At 42.2% G+C, this 22,659-nt stretch overlaps 1 protein-coding gene across 1 annotated transcript in view; it reads right to left on the bottom strand.

Annotated features, from left to right (window-relative positions):
- The window catches only part of LOC144792094 (putative cation-transporting ATPase 13A4), a 506,631-nt gene that overhangs the window by 312,025 nt on the left and 171,947 nt on the right, over positions 1-22,659 (bottom strand). Inside the window, 2 exon segments of the mRNA XM_078666960.1 lie at positions 2,247-2,417; positions 3,866-3,997. Of these exon segments, the coding sequence (XP_078523086.1) occupies positions 2,247-2,417; positions 3,866-3,997 (303 nt within the window).

Consider the following 22,659-nt stretch of genomic DNA (forward strand, 5'->3'; position numbering starts at 1 on the left):
AGTGTTCAAATAAAAACCGCCAGACACGTTTCAAGGTACTCCTCTCTTCAGTGGCGAAATTTGCAAACTAACAGTGTGAGCGTTGTTTAAAGATACACTCCGTGATTACATCACCTGCTTCGGTGGGCGTGGCCTCTCACATGGAATTACGGGCGATGTAGTGTTCTTTATTTGTAGTCCCCAGTGGGCTCGCTTTCACTGTCTTTAATATGCAAAATGTTAATATGCATTTCCGAGGCGGGACCTGCCCCGCTTTGTGGTTGCCAGCTGAGCTAATGGAAATGGGTCCCTCCCTGCAAGGGAACAACTTCTTCCTCGTTCATGTTAAGCAGCCCCATCGTGGAGCCGCCAATGACCCGCAGCACAGCGGTGAGCTCGGTTCGCGACCAGGAGTGGCCGCTACACATCCATCGACGCAGGAACCCAATTTGAAACTCCTCTAATTCAAAACATTAATAAAAAAAGACTGGGCCCGGGGTATGGGGTGCCTAGGGCCAAAATTGGCCAAGGGAAGTACGGCTGCACGGCTCCCCTTCCCTAATAGGACTTTTTTTTTAAAAGCCAGCCTTGGGTAGTTCTCTGAGGTTCCGCCCCTTTTCTCCATCACTCTGCAAACGCTCCTCAGAGCGCACTACGGTTTGGGGGATGAAGTCCCCTTGGGTGCTGAGGGTCTTTTGGGGTCAAAAACCTCTCCTATTACCTTCACTAAGTCCCACACAGCTTGATTTCTGAGAGCTGGTCGCAAGCCCCGTCCCCTTTTTCCATCACTCTACAAATGCACCTCCTGTCACACATCTGGTTTGGGGATGAAGTACTCTAGGATGCTGAGGGTTCTTGGGGGCCAAGAAGCTCTCCTGCTACCTCCAGTAAGTCCACCACAGCAGGATTCCTGCGAGCTGGTTGAGGCCATGCCACCTTTCTCCAGCACTGTGCAAACATGACAATTAGTTAAAAAACCCTGGAAATTCACTTTAAAAAAACAAATGTTACAGGGATGTTGGGCCCGATTCACAGAACTAACTTAAGACAAAATCCTAAACTTACTACTTTTGGTATTCACAGAAGTTAGGATTTTGTCTTAAGACAGACTTAAGACAGACTTAAGTTAGGATTTTGTCTTAAGTCTGTCTTAAGTCTGTCTTAAGACAAACTTAAGACAAAATCCTAACTTCTGTGAATACCAAAAGTAGTACGTTTAGGATTTTGTCTTAAATTAGTTCTGTGAATCGGCCCCGTTATAGTTAAGATATAGGATTTGAAAAACCTTAGAAATTCACTGAAAAAATCAAAGGTCAGTGGGACTTTATAGTTAGGAAATGGAATTAAGAAAAACTTGGAAAATCACTAAAAAAATCTTACAGGGACATTATAGCTCAGATTTTACTTGTATAAAACCATAAAAATTCAGCTGTTATAGTTACCTGAGCTTACTATATCTTACGCACCCGCAATCCACTGTTTATGACCTCAAATATTTCATCACTGATTACATGGTCAGTGACACCACTGATGACATCACTGATGACATATCAAATTACATCACTGATGTCATCATATACAGAACCACTCACAAATCTACTCACACCCACATACACCCTCTTGCACGTCCAATCACATAGCCTCACAAACACTCATATACCCATTCACAAACACATATCAGTACACACACATCCGCTCCTCACCCACACAGCCACTCATAAGACCAGCCACTCACTCATACAGCCACTCGTACAGCCACTCACACAGCCACACACTCATATACACAGCTACTAGCATACCCTCTTATTTACCTACACAGTCACTCACCCACTCACTCACCCATACAGACTTTCACCACTGCCACTCACTCACCCATACAAGCACTCGCACACTCACTCACATGACCATAAACCACTTATATAGCCATTCACACATCCATACAAGCACTCACACATCTGCTCATGCACTCACCCATACAGTCATTCACACATACACTTACTCTCCAATACAGCCATTCACACACCCCCTCCCTTAACCAAGCACCCACTCACCCAGCTACTTATTCACCCATACAGTAAAAAATGAAGTAAATGTTCCATACCTTTATGGAGTAGATGACTTTAAATTTTAGCAAACATGTTTTGATTGCTTTAGTATCCATTGTATACCTTTTCTTTCTAAACAAACCTAAAATGTCTAGTGACATTCAGTAGTAGTCTTTTATAGCAATATGGATGAAGGAATGTTAATAAACTGTATGAACTCACCAGTCTGAAGTACAACTGCTTTTGCTGGTTCCATCCTTGATGGTTTTGACTGTATGAGCTCAGTCCCACAGAACAAGATGTGTTTTTTGTAATCCTCTTCACTATGGATTTTCCATGGAACTGAGTTGTTGATGTTTGGCAGGGGGATCTTTTTAACCGGCACACTCTCACCTAAGGGAACAATTATTATAATGTTAGACAGAGTACTGCATATCACCTTTTTTCCATACCCTGTGATGCTGGTCTCCTCGTCAAAACTGCTAGAAGCCACTTTGTGGCAAAGAAACACTAGAGTATTTAGACATTTTATTTGGGATTGGCTATTCAATAAATATATTTTAGGAGCATGGTCTGGATTGATGTAAACTGAATCTACTGTTTTTGTACCCTTTGCAAAACAATGAGAAGCACCTAGCATACCACCAATCCACAGAATGTGTAACATTGTTAGATATAAGATGTTCTGATGTCCATATGCACAAGTCTGCCATGTACTGGAATTCATACTTGCTATTAGCTTTACTGTAATGAAGTGATTGGTTTTTTATATTTTAACAGAAGCATAAAGATACTGTCCTGACAAATATAGATGCATTAAAAATGATTTAAACATTGGAGAATGATTGGGAATTTCCGCATTAAAATGCAATTTTTAAAGATCTGGTACTTGACAATACGGCTACCTATGCCTCAATGCAAATAAAACAGAGCTCCTTGTGTTGGGGAAAACTCCATCAATCTGGTCGTCTGCATGGTGGCCACTTGAACTGGGTGCTATACCAAAGCAATCTGAACAGGTGAAAAACCTAGGAGTCAGACTAGATTCTACTCTATCCCGCAAACACCACACTAGGGGGATTGCTGGCAAATGCTACGGAATACTTAAAACCATACGTAAAACTCTGGATTCCATTCCTGCTACAAATAGGAAAACCCTAATCCATGCTCTAGTAACACCCCACCTTGATTACAGTAACTCACTGTACATGGGCTTGAGTAAAAAAGGTCTTCAGCGTTTGCAATGTGTCCAAAACGCAGCTGCCCGCCTGGCACTCAATCTATCAAGAAGATCGTCAGGGAAAATTGCTCTAGCCACTCTTCACTGGCTCCCTATACGTGAGCGCATTACATTCAAAACAATGTGTATGACTCACCGTATCGCACAAGGAAAAGGACCAAAATACCTTCAAAAATTACTGACCAAGTATCAACCCAGACGACTCTTAAGATCTCAGGGATGTATGCTATTCCAAGTGCCCAGAATCTTTCGGGCACGCATGGGGGGTTGATCCTTCAAATACCTGGCCAGCAAACAATGGAATTCACTTCCCTCTGAGCTCAGAATGGAACCTTCAGAAAAAATCTTTCGTCAAAAATTAAAAACCCACCTGTTCCCGAAAGTATGAGCCTCTTTTCAGTTTCCCTCCATAAATGTCTCCCCCAGTTTACGACCATCAACACAGTCCTTGTTCAAAAAGCGCGGGGACACACTGTTTCCCTAGTGTAACTAGGGGCTATATAAAAGGTTTTTATTATTATTATTACCTATTCACTTGGATACTTGTAGTCATGCCCTCAATAATACAGTATCTGCAATGATTCCCTAATCAGCATATTACCTGTAAGCGTGCCCTCGTTGACACTACAGCTCCCATTAATGAGTATGGCATCACATGGAAGGTAAAGCTTCTTTCCAGGTAATAGGATGACATCTCCTGGGACCAAATGGCGTGATTCTACCTCTTTGCAATCTGTGAGCAAAATATTTATATGGAAATGGAACCACATTTCTCTTTTATTAAATTAACATTCAAATAATGACAAAATTGTTATAAAAAGACTAGAAATGAAAGTGCAAATCCTTTGTAAGAAATAAATAAAACACATAAACGTTCAGATAAATATATATTTTTATAGAAAATATTTATACAATGGTTTAAGCTTAGTTGAGCATGGCCATGGATCCAACTGAGCTACACCTTAAGTCCAGCTTTGGATATTAAATCTTGTCCTAGTTTTCCAAGTGAAAACAACAAGTTTTTTTACCTTAAAGCAATGCTTTTATGTTTAATTTAAACATTAATGTTAGGTGTGTCATAAAAAAGAAGTATCAGCAAAAATGTTCCAAAGCTCAAAATTACAGACCAAGTTCATTTTAGTAAAGATTTAGGGAAATATGTATGAACCCCTTTGATTCACTCTTGCACCACCGTGGTGCAAGAGCGAAGCTAATGTAAAATGAGATTGATTTAGCCGTGCAAAGCTTCATGAATTTCGAGTAGCAAAAACTGCCGCATTGCATTACTCTGCATCAGGGAGGCATGCACATGGGTGTTGCTCGGGTGTTCCCACGCAACATCTAAAGATTTTGACCCATTCCCAAATTTACAAAAACTGGTTAAACTGGAAATGCACCTTCACAGGAGAGGCGTACCAAGGAGAAATATCTTGATTTCTCCTAGTTTATTTCTCTTTCTATGAGTGTTGCACTCTGCAGCACACATACAAAGAGAAAAAAGCCTCTCAGGACTGTTTTTGTGCAGCAAAGTGCCCCTTCCTTCACAAAACAATCTTGCCTACAACACAGGCACCCTTACACCATGGTGCAAGGGTGCATGTGTTGGCGTTCGGCTGCCAAAATGGCACTAGTTCAAGGGATAAGGACAGGAATGCACTGTATTGGATAAATATGTGTAGTGTAGCTCCTATTTTCCCAATAGGCTCTGCGCATTGGAATAGTACCTACAGCAGTAAAGGCCTAGGCCAGACGTTAACTAGGTCTACTACTGTCGATACTAGACTTAATTTTTGGGTTTGCCAGCTAAGCTCAGAGTTCGCTAGAAACTTTCTCGAATGTTCAAGGAAGGATTAACTCCCCTGATTAGACAAGAAGGGATTTAGTTTCTGACAACCATAGAACATGACAACTTTGCTCTCCCCTAATCAAGAGTCAATCTCAAGAATCGTGTGAGCACAAGGCAATTATTTTACTCAGTCAGTACGTGCATTCTTAGTCTCATCAGAATGTAGAGAAAAGGAAGAGACGGGCGTGTTCAATAAAAGGTGTTATTTATTGATCAGTCTCTTTTCTCGTACAAGAGAAATGGATCGATATTATTGCAATACTTATTGTTAAGTAAAGTGCATACATTAGAAGCAATAGTATAAAATAATACTGTAAAAACATTGATATGGTTTCTGAGCCATATGATGTTTAAAATGATTAAAATATATTTACATACACATATACATTTGACTAAACGTACTCAACTGGTGTTTCTAAATACGCCTACCCCGTGTACCTGACCTAAGTCTAATGCGTGGGCGGGAATAGAAAGTTACAGTTTAAGTTAAGTTTGTTTTTGCCAAGTGAATAACTAAAGAATTCTCTGTGAGGGGTTATTCAGTTCTGTACCTGGAATTTAGGATGAATGAGGAATGGTATCTCTTTCTCTGCTCTCGATATTCCAGGCTGCCTGCGAGGGCTGCCCAGAAGCGCCGGTGCTGGGTCTCTCGGCTTGAGATAGCAGCGCGTCTCTCAGCGCGTCAGGAAGGCGGGGCTGTTGCCTGCGGGGTCTGCTTCTGCTCTCGGCTTCGGCAAGTATGGCTGCTCCGTCTTGTCACCACGCGTGTGTATGCATAGGGCAAGGTCGGCAATATTTATACCTTAAAGGTGCCGGGATTGACGTAAGGATGGACATAGGTACGTCAATAAAGATGTCATACGACTTGCTCGTTAGCACTTTCTTTACTAAAGTTCTCTGTGAAATCAAAACAATGGCCGCACGGATTATCCAGGTTGTCATAGGTTTGATTTGTTATGAGAACGTCGTATGCCTTATCAGGGGCTGGAGGAATGTCGCTTGTCTAATTAGATCTCAAGCGTTATGACCTAATCAGATAACACGTTCCTGTGCCGTAGTGTGACTGCGTCAGATAACGGTATCTGCATCATGGGGGTTTTCTTGCCTCATGGGCTGACTGTTAGTTAACTAGCTAGGTAGTTTAACCAGAATAGGGTCAGGAATAGGGGGATCGATTCAGAACCTTTAGAAATACACGACACCCACTCCACGCTAACTATGGTCATATCTACTAATCTATGCATAGTATAACATAGTACAACATACTATAGAGTATAGTGTATACCTTACCACCCCAAAATACATAAATGCATTTTGAAATTTTCAAATATACTGAAAAATTGCAGTCATATATTGTATGCACTTAAGCTATGAATTAAATGCAAAAGTAAGCACGCATTTTATGCATTATTGCTTGTTGGTATATGAGAAATACACATGAAATGGCTCTTAATATGGCTATACAGAAAGAAAAGTCGAAACCATTTCATCACATAATATATTTTGTGAACATACCAGCGGGCAGCTAAAGTCTATATAAAGTATCTAAAAATAGAAATCTTAGTTCTCTAGGAATAGTTTCTTACTTTAAGCAGAAGATCAGTGTCCCGGGGAAAAAATATATAGAAATTTTTTTTAAGGGCTTGCTGAAAAAGGTTGCTGTCCGTGAACTGGATTGTAATTGTTCATGTGACTTTATTTTTAAAGTTGAAGGCCGAATTCAGGGAACGCCGTGTGCGAGTTTCCCCAAAAGTCTCTATTTCTGTTCCGGAGAGAACATCATATCATTCAGGCTTTCGAAAAAACTGTCAACAGCTTCATGGGAAAGTTCCTCTAAGTCGGAAATAGGGGTAACCATGCATTCGTGCGCATGATTGTCTCCATTGACATTCTGATTTGCATTGCTGACAGAAGGTCGTACCTGTTCGATGCTGCTTTCATCTTGAACTTCACTACTCTTCAATCGCAGTGGTGAAGATTCCAGGAATGCCGTCATCAGAATTGGCAGCCTTTGAGGGCAGCACAGTGCGTGAACCTTGGTAGGAACCAACAGTGTATCTGCATCCACCGGCGCATCCGATTGTAGCGTCAGACAGGTGTCTAACACGCATTCTTCTCCGCATAGCAGACACCTTAGTACAGGTAAAACACACCTTTGCCACATTGGTCGAAATGATAGAAACCAAGTCATGTTTAGGTCTCTAAGCCGGGAGAGTCCCAGGATTTTTTATATCCGGTCCCGGTATCCAATGGCTAGGATCGTATCTTCCATTGTCGCGAGAGTTTGATCTGTGACATGGGTTGCCATAACGGAAAATAAGGACTAGGAATAGGATTCCTGCAATTAGTCCTAGGATCAGGGGAAGTCCGCCAAAAATCGAATGGACGAAATCTGGAAAAATACCCAGTATGGCTTTGAATGGTGTTAATGCCATCGAAAATACTGTCTTAAATACCTTTGAGACCCCAGTGGTATCAGAAATATTTAAGATTTCGCTCAGGATTTCCGCGAAATGTACGGGGGAATTAGTTGATAATAATGTATGTATCTCTGCAGTCGTCCTTGCGACTTGTAGATCATACGTTTCTTTAGATGACGTGAGCCTTGTAGGCGTCTGAAGAAGCACTGTTTTCATTCTGCTTAAAGTATCTATTCGAATAGAAGTAATTTTCAAACCGGGCCATGCCCTTGCCTCCCTGTCTGGAAAGGAGCTGGGGAACAAAGAACGTCCACAGCACTTGACCTTCGCCGTCGTAGTGACGAGATAAGGAGTCCCGGGCATAAGACTACAACATCTGCGGTCTACAATAAGAATGTAACTCCCATTATAGAGTCTTTGAAAGAATGGTTCTATTTCAGTTGCAGGTGCGCCTTGCTGGTGACATGAAAGGTTGTATGAATTCCCTTCACAGGCTCCGTGCAAACTAATACCATTACACAGAAGTGTGCCGCTTAGTGACATAGCACAATTGTTGCCACTAAGAAACACTTTCTGTCCTTTGTTACTGACACATGCATGTGAATAGGGCAGGTTCCAAGTTGTTTTAAGGTACCCCTTTCCCAATTTCTCGTACATGCCAGCCTGTATATATTTTTGGCAGTATTGAAACCTGAAGGTTGAGATTGGAATATTTATGATTCCGTGGATTATCCATTCACTGACAGGTCGTTCTGACATTGTCATTGGTAATCTTTCTAGTTTTTCAATGCTCAAGATTGTATAATCAGCACCCTTCTGCGCCATACCGATTTGTCTATCAGTAAGGTTAAAGATTTGGAATAGTGACGTTGTGTTGATTAAACGCCAAGGCACGTAGCCTGAACGCAGATTTTGTAACGTCCAGCCAAGCTGTACAATAGAACGCAATTGTGACTGTCCATGTTGTAATAACAGTAAGTCTTGCGATAATATATCGATTGCTGAAGACACAATGCTGTCCAATGAAAAAATTCTGGAGGACAGAGTCATTAACCCATTGTCCACTATAGAAAGTGATTTTTCCAAATTAATACGATCAATTTCACGTATTCTCTCTGCTGTCTCAATTTGAGTAACCTTCCAGGCCTCATTGTATGCTGCATATACAGAGGCTGCTATGAAACGCTTATGACGCTGTTTGCGTGGTCCCAGTATGAAATCACGCAAGTCAGCACCATCAGTAAGTAAAGTTAGGTGTTGCTTAATTTCAGGCAGTGTGGAAGTTTGTAGCCATTGAAGGCATAATTTGCCCACACTGTAGGTTGTTATTATCCCTGGGTGATGTCTTTGGGGATATCTAGGGTCTGGCCTGGTCATTTTGAAACCCTGTGTTTTATTCAGGAATCTATCTTGACAGTTATTTGTATCTGTGGGCCAGATCAACCATTGTTTCCAATCAGGATGTGTTCTGTTTTGGTTAAGTATATGGTTTATGTCTATTTCTTCATCTGTTTCAGAGCTATTGCTAAACATTGTTGGCTTTGGAATAGACAGGTTATTTAAATCTTTGATTTTGGCTAAGCCAAGACAGGTGGTTTGTTGAACAGTGTCATTTAAAAATATCATTTGTTCTGGGATCATGCAGGCTCTAAACAAAGCTTCTAAACCCTGTACTTGCCATTCTTTTGTACCCCAAACACTTTTCAAATCAACATTTTTGTCCCAATAATCAAATCCAAAAGTATTCATTTTTTCAAAGAACGAATCAGAATAAATCAATTTTGTGTTGGTTATCATGGTTTTCATCCCTGTCTTGTTTGACAATTTGTAATAAAATGTTTCAGCATTAGTTATGTTAAAACCTGAAAAATATGAATATTTGTCATAAACGGTTCTAGAGCTCCCTTTTGGAGGTGTAGCACAATGTTCCCATTGATTATAATTTAAAACATTTCTAGGTTGTGCAGATTTATGCAAGAAATGGTTACCATAATGGTTATAGCAATACATACTATCATAATTTGTAGAACCCTGCAAATAATCATGTTTTGTAAATTTAGCAGACATTACTAAGTCAGACATCATATTATTTATACTTTCAAAGTCCCAATCATCAGCAAATGAGTTTGGTTTTGCAAAATCACTCAAGGAGATCTTGATTTGGTGTGGATATTTCAGGATCTCGACCGGACCATAAATTTCATAGTCAGTGTTGTCCCAGGCTACCCCACCAGGTATTGGAATTGCTGTGAAGTTGGCTGAAGAAAGTTCTGAAGAAAGTTCTCGTTTCTTGACGTGTGAAGATGTGTGTGGTTTGAGGACCAAGTTGATGTTCTGACTTGCTGTGTCCATTTTAGCATATTTTCCCTCAATAAAGCGTCCCAAGGTAAATACCATGATGAGCCAAAGTATGAGGATAAATGCACCAAAACCCACCCAAAATTCAATCCATGGAGAAATCAGATATGTTTCTTTCAGTTGTTTCAAAAGTTCTTTAGCTTTGTCTTTAAAGGATTTTGATGATGGCTGTGTCTTTTGTTCGCTGAAACCTTCAGAGGAATCATCGAAGTTGATGAAGTAACCAGATGCAGTTCTGTCAATTGTTCCAATTGGTTCAGGATTTTTGTTTCTTGCATTTTCACTTGGAACTTCATTGTAGATTGGTGTGTCTCTGCTAAATGTCTTTATTTGGGTTTTCAGAGGTCTGAGTTCTATTGCATTGTTGCATAGTCCTTGTTGTTCTTCTTTAGGCGTTTCGAATGTGATGAGCCTCTTTGTTAGGACCTCTGTACTGGTAGCAAACCTTGGTGTTCTGCTACTTATTGGGAGTCCACTTGGCCTACTGTTTGTTATCGGCCACATGTTGTGGTTTTACCAGGTCGATGGATACAACTCGGTTCTCCTTTTTTCCAGCAAGTGGCGGTAGTACAACTGATCTTGTCCCGTTGACAGACAAGACAGGAACTGCTTTTCTGTAAGAAGGCCCAAATTCCTTCTTTACCGCGATCTTCTCCCTGACTAGATCCCCGACTTTTGGAATCCAGACAGGTCTTGCTGGGACAGGTGGTGAATCTTCAGTGGTCGTTGGCTGTTGTTTCAACTGTATGTTGCTCAGGTCTTTTCTTGTTTTGTTTAAGTCCTGCAAAATAGCCAAACGGTCTTTGACATCAAAGGTTTTTTCTATTACCACTGAAGTCTGACTATCAAGGTCAGAGATCAACATCCTAGTTCCGAATAATAATTCGTACGGACTGAATCCCTTCAGAGAATTTCTTGGCAAGTTATTTAGACTACGTTGGACACTTATTAGATGTTTGACCCACCCAGCTCCCGAACCTAATACCTTTGCCGTTATAGATTGCTTTATGTCACGGTTTTTTCTTTCAACAATTCCGTTCCCCTCAGGGTGAAATGGACAAGAGTACCGCAATTGCACGCCCATGCTGACCATGGCCTCCTTATAAGCCCGAGAGCTAAAAGCAGGACCATTGTCCGAATGCAGAATGCCAATTGCGTATGTGCCGATAAAGACCCGCAAATCTTTTATAACAGTTCTGGCGTCAGCCGTTCGCTGGGGCCACATCCATATGAATCTCGTGCATGAGTCCACTGCGACCAAGATATATTTATAGTTACCATCCCTTTGTAAGGGACCGCAGTGGTCTAGATAAACACATGCTAATGGTTTATCCGAGATTAGAAGGGGCGTCTGTGCTGGACGTCTCACAGTTGATACTTTCATTTTTTGACATATTTCACATGCTAGAACATAGTTCCTTGTTTGTCTTCTCATTTGTGGCCACCAGTATCTCTGTTTTAATAATGATACTGTGGCTGAGACGCCAGCATGGGTAGAAGCAAGCCCTTCGTGTGCCGCTATTATTAGTCCTAATCTGTGTTCCATGTTTGGAATTGCCCTATCCCCCACTCCAGGGATTCGAGCAAAAGGAACATTGTTTTCATCAGTTATGTATGAGTATTTTACTGGAAAGCCTTTAGGGAGTGGTTCTATCGAATCCTTTTCTGAAGCGCTGACAGCTTGTAATATTTCGCTGTCTATTTTTGTTTTTGACCGGGTGACGGCTGCTACGGAAGCCGTTTGCACAGCTGCTTTCGCGGCCTCATCAGCCAATGAATTCCCTGCAACGTGAACGCCATCACGTTGATGACTCAGTGTATGTATCACGTGAGTCTTTGGTAGTTCTTTTTGTAAAAGAGCTACTTGTTCCCAGAGCATTTTATGCTTGATTGTGCCACCTTTCGCATCCTTGAAACCGTTCTGAAGCCAGATCTGCAAGTATTCATTATAAGACTGAACGCAATAATACGAATCGCACACTATAAGTGTGGGGAATTCTCGATCGGTATTTTCAAGCGCCATCTTGAATGCTAGTAGTTCAGCTCGCTGAGCTGTGCAATCTCCTAGAGATTGTGTTTTAGTGAGGGTTGGTTTAAATTTCCCTTCGTGCCAACGACCTTTAACAATCGCGCACGCAGCACTGTAAGCTTGTTTACCCCCTACTGCGGGTTGTGCTGATCCGTCTGTATATATTATACAGCCGTAGTGCTCTAGAGGCAGAATTTCGGTTGGCGGAGGACATTCAAATTCATATTGGAGAAATTCTTGTGTTTTTAAGTAAGGATCAAATTCGTACACCACGTCTGTTGCAGCAAGAGAGTTAGCCCATTGTATCCATCTTGGATGGAGTGCTTTAGCATTTGGAATGCTTGCCTTTGTTACCGCCTCTAAGGCTGGTATTGGTGTCACGATTACTATTCGTTTACCTTGTGCCAGGGCTCGTTCTTTTGCTATAGCTGTCTGTGTTGCTGTAAGAATTATTTCCGTTGGGCTAAATTTCATTTCAGCCTTAGTGTACAAGTGTGATTTGAATGCAATTGGTACCTTATCTCCCTCATTAGAGGTTAGGTATGTGAATCCGCATCTCCCTGGGATGACTCGGATCACAAGGTTGCGTGTATTATCACGGGTTTCTAATTTTGTTTTAATTAGCATGTCTGTTTGTAAGGATCTCAAAATTTCTGTGTGTGCTTGAGTCCAACTGGATCTTTTAAAGTCTGGTTTAATTAGATCATAAAGGGGTTTGACCCTTTCTGCGTAATTTGCAATATATGTTCTTCCGAAATTTAGGAAGCCTAGAATTGACTGTAGGTTTTTTAGTGTTTTAGGAGCTTGGATTACGGCACATTTCTCTAGGAAATTGTCTGCCAGGCTTTTACCTTCACTTGATAACTCATATCCTAAGAATAGGACCGTCAGATGGGCAATTCTGGACTTTTTGAAGTTGAATTTGTAACCCTCTGCAGCGAAACCAAGTATTATGGTGTTCACTCTTTTCAAGTGAGTCTCCAAGTCATCATCTGTTAAGTAAATGTCATCGACATAAGATAATGCTTCATCATCATATAGTTGTAGTAATTCTGTTACTCTCGCTGAGAATACCCCCGGGCTGTTCTTGTACCCCTGGGCTAACCGACAGAATTGTTTTTGAGTGCCATTTACTGAGAAAGCTGTTAAATATCTGCTCTCTGGTGCTATGTTTTGACAAAAGAATCCATTGGAGATGTCCAAGGTTGTTTTGTATTTTTTGCGCACTATGTTATTCATTAGTGCAGCACTGTGTGAGTTTTGCACTGCAAAGGTTTTGCAACATGTGTTAAGGTGTCGGTAATCCAAAACTAGACGATATGAGTTGTCTGGTTTGGCGACCGGAAACAAAGGATTGTTCATTTGTGAGGTGCAAGTTTCAATCACCCCCTGGTATTCTAGCTGATCTAGTATTTCATTTACTTGTTTTTTAGCTTCTTGCTTAATTGGGTACTGCCTTTGTGCAGTTGGTTGTGATTTTAACTGGACTTTGTGAGGAGGAGAATCCTCATCCCATCCTACATGATTTTTATATAAAGCAGGTGCTAAGGCCACTGCCCACTTTCTAGCAAGTGTATATTTTTTATTAATCGGTATTTGATTCGAGAAGACAGGCATAATTACTTCTTCGCCATGAGGGCACTCCCTGACAAACTCTGGTGGCCAGTCTTTTTCAGCTAGAAGGATGTCATAGCCTTTGGAGAGGTTATCCCAAAATAGTCCCCTAATTTTCCTAGTCTTATCTCCCTCTATACGTAATGTTATCTCGTATATTTTGTGGGGCTTGCTAACTCTGGTATCTGCAGTTTCCACTTGAAGGTATTCATTCGTGTCCACTGTCTCCAGATGATTCATAAGGACTTTGCGAGCTATGCTCACCTCTGCTGCGCTGTCTAGCATTGTCTGAGCCCACTCTCCGTTTTTCAGTTGTGTCCTCAGTATTCTCGGCATTTTTAACTACCTTGATACTGGCTACCTTCTTTTTTGGAAATTGTGATTTCTTTTTCAGTTGAGCAGGTTCCTTGTCTTTGGACTTGGCGTGCTCTTCTGATCGTCCTCTTCTTTCCGATTTCTGCGAGGAATTCTGGAAAGATTGAGAGGGACGTGTATCAATGTCTTGATATCTATCAGGTTTTTTAATATTATCCCTATTTCTAAGGTTATATCTATTCCCAGAGGGGTCCCTCTGGGGTGACCTTTGTCTCGGGTTTGGAGATTTCTCTCTTCGCCTAGGAGACCTTCCTCTGGACTGGAATTTCTTTTCTTTAGGATTGGATTGTTTATTTCCATCCCAGTTCTTTTTTGGTGAATTATTATTATTATTAAAAAACATTTTTTCTGGACTTGTAGTCAGTTGCGGTTTTACTGGTATTCCACCTAGACTATCTCTGCCTAGTTCTTCATAGGATTTTTCTATGATTCTGGCAATTTCAGCTGGTTGGTCTGCTATATCTGTCTCTTTTAACCTCTGGCGGATCGCCACGTTTGCTGCTTCACCTTTTATGTTGGCTAATAATATAGCCGAGACGTGCTTGAAGTCTTTCAGTAATTTCATACCAAGAGTTAAAGCAGGTTCTGGACCGTATTCATCTTGAATTTGTTTTAGCACATCTGGTATTACCGAAATGGATGGAACACCGTGCGTTTTTGTATAGATGGAAGCAAAGACTGTACCCCAAGTGTCACAGTCCTCAATGTGTGGTGCGATTCCCATTGGGAGACATATAGTCAGAATCCTGTGTTTTTCCAGCGGGGTGGTGTCAGGAAACACCGCCTCTATTTGGGTAATTTTCTGTGCCAACCAGAATGGTATCTGTTCCCGTTTAGCTGGAACTTTACCTAGGCAGGATTGGATGTTCTGTGGTGTAATTTTATTTGTGTTCCCCTGGTGAGGGGTCAGCTGTGGAAGTTTAATCGCTGGCTGAATTGTTGAAGTCCGCATTACATACTGAACTAATTGTCTGTGAATTTTTAGTAGTTGTTTTAGCTGTATTAATAGCTCTGCTGCAGGCATTCTTTCGATGTCTGGATGTGGTGTGTATCCGGCTAAGACCGGCCACGTTGCTCCTGGTCTTCCTAAAGGACCGAGCCTTGTAATGTGATTGTTATGTATTAGGGCGCCATCAAATAAGAGCAAATGCTCTTGGAATTTGAGTGGTACTTCCACCTCCTCGAAAGGAGTGTACGTTTCAGGAGGTTCCTCTACTTTGTAATAGTGGAAGTACTTTGTTACAGCATTTGCTGCTGGAAAATGTATCCATGTATAGTATACCTCTGTCTGCCGATATTCGTGTGCCTCAATTACGAATATGACTGTGCCACCTCTAGGTGTCAGTCCATTTTCTATAAGTTTTAAGGTTATAGATCTCCTTTTGGCGACCTGGATGAGTATTATATCCGGGTCTGCTGTTTGCATGGTAGCATCAGCATCTGCTATTTCAGTAGCTAATCTAATTGCCTCTCTTTCTCCATCACTGTCTCCCATTTTACTGACAGGATGGTAATATTTTTATTTGCAGATCAGGTTTCTTTATGGAAACAGAGATTAGATGCACAATATTCTGGAACTGTTTTATCCTTCAACGTTGACTAGACCAAGAACCATACATAGGAGTTCCCTCCTGCAAGGTTTTGGAGGATATAATAACCTTTCACCCACTCCAGACGTCTTTGGAGTATTTGGGAAAAGGGGTCTGAGTGAGAAAGCACGACTGAGTTACTCTAAATGTCTTACGTTAGTTTTATCGCCCTTTCCAAACGCGTTGGGCGCCATGTAGTGTAGCTCCTATTTTCCCAATAGGCTCTGCGCATTGGAATAGTACCTACAGCAGTAAAGGCCTAGGCCAGACGTTAACTAGGTCTACTACTGTCGATACTAGACTTAATTTTTGGGTTTGCCAGCTAAGCTCAGAGTTCGCTAGAAACTTTCTCGAATGTTCAAGGAAGGATTAACTCCCCTGATTAGACAAGAAGGGATTTAGTTTCTGACAACCATAGAACATGACAACTTTGCTCTCCCCTAATCAAGAGTCAATCTCAAGAGTCGTGTGAGCACAAGGCAATTATTTTACTCAGTCAGTACGTGCATTCTTAGTCTCATCAGAATGTAGAGAAAAGGAAGAGACGGGCGTGTTCAATAAAAGGTATTATTTATTGATCAGTCTCTTTTCTCGTACAAGAGAAATGGATCGATATTATTGCAATACTTATTGTTAAGTAAAGTGCATAAATTAGAAGCAATAGTATAAAATAATACTGTAAAAACATTGATATGGTTTCTGAGCCATATGATGTTTAAAATGATTAAAATATATTTACATACACATATACATTTGACTAAACGTACTCAACTGGTGTTTCTAAATACGCCTACCCCGTGTACCTGACCTAAGTCTAATGCGTGGGCGGGAATAGAAAGTTACAGTTTAAGTTAAGTTTGTTTTTGCCAAGTGAATAACTAAAGAATTCTCTGTGAGGGGTTATTCAGTTCTGTACCTGGAATTTAGGATGAATGAGGAATGGTATCTCTTTCTCTGCTCTCGATATTCCAGGCTGCCTGCGAGGGCTGCCCAGAAGCGCCGGTGCTGGGTCTCTCGGCTTGAGATAGCAGCGCGTCTCTCAGCGCGTCAGGAAGGCAGGGCTGTTGCCTGCGGGGTCTGCTTCTGCTCTCGGCTTCGGCAAGTATGGCTGCTCCGTCTTGTCACCACGCGTGTGTTTGCATAGGGCAAGGTCGGCAATATTTATACCTTAAAGGTGCCGGGATTGACGTAAGGATGGACATAGGTACGTCAATAAAGATGTCATACGACTTGCTCGTTAGCACATTCTTTACTAAAGTTCTCTGTGAAATCAAAACAATGGCCGCACGGATTATCCAGGTTGTCATAGGTTTGATTTGTTATGAGAACGTCGTATGCCTTATCAGGGGCTGGAGGAATGTCGCTTGTCTAATTAGATCTCAAGCGTTATGACCTAATCAGATAACACGTTCCTGTGCCGTAGTGTGACTGCGTCAGATAACGGTATCTGCATCATGGGGGTTTTCTTGCCTCATGGGCTGACTGTTAGTTAACTAGCTAGGTAGTTTAACCAGAATAGGGTCAGGAATAGGGGGATCGATTCAGAACCTATAGAAATACACGACATATGGTGCTTTCCTACCCTTTCTCTGTGGCACAGGAAATCACAGCAAGGTGACCTGATGTGCTGCCTGTACCACAAAAGCCATAAATAAGCCCCTTAGTGCCTTAAAGATTTAACAAGATAAAAGATGCAAGGGGGTGAAATAAATCAGCAGGGCCTGCTCAATTACTAATCACCCAAAATGTACTGAATCTAGTATACCTAGTCTTGCTAATTCAATTAATGACCAACATAATCTTTGAAGGATTATTTGCTCTATCAACCTTATCTAAAGTCAGGTCCAATTTCCTGTACTATACCAGTCCCAAGACTTTCTTGAAAACTTCTCACCAACCTTGGACAGTCAAGATCCATCCCCATTGACTCAAAGAAGATGAACAGTCACCCACATGCTGCATCCCAGCTTTTTAAAAGAATTATATTTTGTAACGAGTGTTTTTGAGTTCTTGCCTCACAGCAGTAATTAGAGGTAGACAGGTAAACAGAATAGGGATGGATAGAGAAAGCTTTTCGCAGTGCAATGTATCTGAATATTACCAATCCTTCCAAGCCCGCAACATCACTGAAGATAAGCCCATACCCCGCGTAGTGGTAGATGTACCCGCTCCCTTCTGTGTTCAAGGGACAGGGGACATAGAGGTGGGGGACAGTAGATGCAACACACACTTCCATAATGAGAAAGCCCAAGAGTCCACCACTGATCCCGCCACCCAATGTTTATATTGTTTGTGGTGCTCGTGGCTATGTGTGGCTCTCTGAGGGATGGTCTGGGTGATGCTACTTTTATTACCTCCTTCCCCTAGTATCTATAGCTCCATCCAACTACCACAAAACTCATTGATTGCTGTGTTGGGATGTCCCAGTTTCCCGGGTTAAGAGTGTTATCAATCCAGACAATATTGATCAAACAGATACTTACCTGCAGCAGTTTACCGACATAATGAAGGGCATCCTGCCGTTCTGGGGTCCCATGTTCAATAGCCGCAATATTCCACGTCTGGCCAGAGTAATCTAGTTATTATTGCTACTGCAGGTATACTGACAAATATTACAGTCGAGCTTCAGGCTACGAGGCTCGTTGCTCTTCAAAATTGGGTGGTTTTAGACATCATCTTGGCTGATTGGGGTGGCGCCTGTCACATCATCGGCAGCCGCTGCTGTGTTTAAACACCTCATAATGCCCCACTGTCTACTCAGCAATACAAAATTTACACAACCTTGCCTCAGAAATTCACAGAGACAACGGGTCATGGTCCCTCACAGGATCGCTCTGGGGTCTATGGACATCATGGGGTTGGAAGATACTACTTGTCTTAATAGGTATTGCAGGTGTCAGCTTTACCTTTTGTCTATGTATTCATTGCTCCTGGTGTGCTGTACTTAATGTGTGACTAAGCTTACCCCTCCTCCTAGATTCTCAGGACATGATATTAAAGTCTCCACTATGATGATGCAGGGTATCCAGATCCTAATGCTCATTGATGAAGTATTAGATAGGTTACACAATTGAATATATTGTTTCCTGCATTGTTGCATGTTCATCATATGAGTATCTATGCATTTTCTTTCGTCCCTTAGAATTGTAAAGACCCTACCGGATAGCAAAATGAAGCATTTAGCCACTTGTGCTAAAAGGAGGGTCTGTTAGATTTGAAATCCCCATTTTAGCAATGCACTTGTTATATTCCATATCAGGTTAGCAGTGGTGGCTAAATAGACGCCATTTGCATTCACCTTCTACAATCCGCTGAGTTATCCCCGTAATGTGTAGGCTTCAGTTAGCAAGTGTGACTCCATTTTGTATTTTGTGATTCCTATTTGGCTGCTTAAACTGGGCCTGAGTTAGGCGCTGTTTCTCATATTGCTTGCATCAGCAGAATACTGTATTTCATTATTATTTTTCTCTGTTGCTTAGGGCTGTTTTCTAACCAGCTAATGAATCGGCCATTTTGCCCTGACAATGCTTATCTGAATGTGTAGCTTCTGCTCCCACGTTAGGAGATGCTGAGACCCAGCACAGTGGCCTTGAGGCCTGGATAGCATCTACCCAACTGGCAGGTGTGAGCTCATTCTACTGTGCCTCTTTGTACATGTTCGGCTCTGGCCGGTAGTTTTCCATTATGGGCATGGCTGAGGGCCTCATGATAGGAATGATTATCCACCACTGTCGGTTGGGGGGTCAGTCTCTCGGCAGACAACCTAGTGTGCAGGTCTGAATGGGCTCCTCTGCAGAGTATTGGCAATAAGCATGTAAGTTTGCATTTTCTACTGTCTGAGCGACTCTTCATTTTGGGAAGGCATAGCAGGTGGTTGTGAGTAACCTGCGTGGCCCTAGAGGGCCCCGTCCTTCAAGATGGCCCCCTCCTTCTGTTTGCTTGGGCTGACCCCAGGAAGGTGGTGGCCCCCAGGGCTGTACATGGCCCAGGAGGGGGCGCCCCAGCCCCTTCTAGTTAGTTAAGTGATTTGGCCCTGGGGGGTGGAGGTCCCTAGGGCCCGGAGGGGCTCACATTGTCCCCCCATTCCTTTTAAGTTTAGCACCAGGGAGGCAGTGGTCTCAAAGCTTGTAATAAGCCCAGGAGGGGGGTCTGCGCAGCCCGGTCCATAATTAAAATGGAAGCCCTCAGGGAGGTGGTGGTTCACAGGGCTCTAGAAAATCTAAGGAGAGGGTCCTGGCATCCCTCCTCCATTATGTAAATAAAGCCCCCCTTCCTTTATTAAAACAATGCCCCAGGAACCTGGCCACCTAGGGGGCCCATTTCAAAACAATGACCGAAGACCACACTTGTGGTTTTTAAAAGAATTTGCAGTGAATTTGCCAACCCAACTGCAATTTGTTAGTAAAAAAAAAGTCTGTAAACCCCAAGCAACATCTAGAGGGTTAGGGTATTCCTACCCTGCCCCCTTTTATATATTTTTAGTGGGACTTGGTTAAAGCTGAGTCCCAAGGTGGCTGCCAACACTTCCTGGTTGAAGTGTGTTGGAAGCCAATTAGATTTCAGCACAGGGACTGTTGGATCTGCACTATGCAAATTTGGATGTTTGTTAAAATCTCTAAAACTAATGAACATATTTACACCAAACTACCAAAAGGCACTACTCTGGATAAAGATCTAGCTGTCTGCTACATGTTGTGCAAATCCGTCTAACAGTTTGGGCTGTAGTCATACCGAAAGTCCCTTTGAGAATTAAGATGGGGAAAGTGCGTTTTGGAACCCCACTTTTTTCTCAATCCCCGCTTTAGGAATCAGTCTGAAACGTTCAAGACAGCAGCTGAAGTGAGTGGTAAATTAAATTTCATGAAGATTTATCAAACAGCCCCAAAGTTATTAGCAAAAATTAAAAAATATATAAGTAGATATATATACATGTAAATATATGTGTGTGTGTGTGTGTGTATATATATATATTACCTACTGGCGGTCGCCAGTAGGTATATATAGTTAGGATTTTTTCTCTATGGGATTTTTGAAAATTCTATGTCTAATAACTTTGGCGTTTGTGGACGGAATTGGCTGAAATTTTCAGGAAAATGGCACATTTTGTTTCTGAGCAGCCCTTGAAAATTTGGGGGGGGGTTCGTCAAGGGGGGGCCGAGAAAAAAGGGGGGTCCCAAAACGTGTTTTTAACATTGAGTTTTCCATAGGGCGGTTGGCCTCACTTTTAGCCCGAACGGCTGAATGGATTTGCACGAAACTTGGCAAAATTGTAGGGACTGGTAGCCCGATGTGCCTTTTGTAGGTCTCAATATATGTGCTACAGTGGATTTTGAGAAATTAACGTTTAAAAAAAGATATATATCTGTAACAGCGGACCGGGCAGCGCTCCAGGACGCGTACTTTTCGCGCAACGGAGCTTTGTGAAGCGAAGCTGATTGGTTCTCCGGCGTCTGTCAACATTCCAAACAGTCCGTAGCGGCCGCCATCTTGTCTCTCGGTAGGATCGAGAGACAAGAGGAGGCGAAAGCGAAGGGGCAAATGACCATAAGGGGGAATAGTAGATCCTCGCTGACCCCCTAGGTTTGATGTGGAGGTTTTAAAAGGGCCCCGCGGGGCAAAAAAAAAAAATAATAATAATAATCGAACGGCTGAATGGATTTGCACGAAACTTGGTAAAATATTAGGGACTGGTAGCCCGATGTGCCTTTGCTAGGTCTCAATATATGTGCTCCAGTGGATTTTGAGAAATTAACGTTCAAAAAAAGATATATATCTGTAACAGCGCTCCGCTTCGCGTAACGGAGGTTTGCGAAGCTGATTGGTCATTCTGTCACTGGGCTATAGTTGGGCTACATCTGGCTGATATTTGGGCTACATTTGTTTTTTTTCGTCTCTGGCGGCCATCTTTGGGCTACATTGGGCTTCATTGGGCTACATTGGGCTACATTTGGGCTCCAACATATATATAGGCCAATGTAGCCCAATATATATTTTTCAAAGTTAATTTTCGTAAAAACCACTGGAGCATATATCTTGAGACATAGCAAAGGCACATCGGGCTACCAGTCCCTACAATTTTGCCAAGTTTCGTGGAAATCCATTCAGCCGTTCGAGCTAAAAGTGAGTCCAACCGCCCTATGGAAATGAAGGAAATGAATGGGTAATTTGTAATTAGCAAATAGCTCATCGCAAACTAGGAATGGTAAAGAATCGCTATTTATTCCTTAAAGTTCGCTATTTAGGAAATGCAAAAAACTTTGATGATACATATGGCGGTTCATCTCTAACAAGATAAGAAGCATAGGGATAGATTTATGATGACTGGCGCATCACCAGGGATGTGTTAGTCATTCTGTGCCGCTGTTCCGTCACCTATGGTGTGCTGCATTTACAATGCGGCGCATCATGGGGCAAAAACAGCACAGATGCGTGATGTATCTGTGCCGTAAAGGTGGCGCATTGCTGGAGTTGTATCGCAAGTGTGATGAAGCTCCAGCAAGGGTCGGGGGTGCCCCTGTCGCAGGGTTTCTGTTCTCACACAGAACTGTGGACAGAGGATTGGAACCTTGGCGAATTAGGGTGTCCCAAAACTCACCTTAGTAATCAAAAACCCCTTAGCAAGCTAGGTACAGTGTCACATTGGATATAACAAACTCTCAATGTTTAGACAATCCAGAATATGAACTTATAGTACCTCAGGATACGTGGAACTCATGAACAGTCGGTCGTTATATATTTCTTAGAAACCAGAACATGGAGTTAAGAAGAACACATGTGTATTTGTAATGTTTATTTACTAATGCCGTCTTCTCAGGCGTAGTATCTTAGATAATACAAGTACACATATTATCAGTAGCAAAATTACCAGCATAGTTACTAGTACATAAAAAGCGAATGGTGACAGTATGTTAACATGCTGTAAATGAATAAGAGTTAGCAACACTTATAAGCAGCCGCGGGCCGTGGAGGGAGTTACGGTGGGGCAGGGAGGCGGGGAGGGGGAGGGGCAGGGTGGAGAGGGCTCCACCCTGCTTCTCCCCCTCCCCGCCTCCCTGCCTCACTGTAACTCCCTCCACGGCCCGCGGCTGCTTATATCTCACCCTCCCTAATACACATATTATATTATTTGCTAAGAAGGTCTCTTTGTGTTGGTTTAGGGCGTGC

The sequence above is a fragment of the Lissotriton helveticus genome, chromosome 11, assembly GCF_964261635.1.
Source record: "Lissotriton helveticus chromosome 11, aLisHel1.1, whole genome shotgun sequence".
Classification (NCBI taxonomy): domain Eukaryota; kingdom Metazoa; phylum Chordata; class Amphibia; order Caudata; family Salamandridae; genus Lissotriton; species Lissotriton helveticus.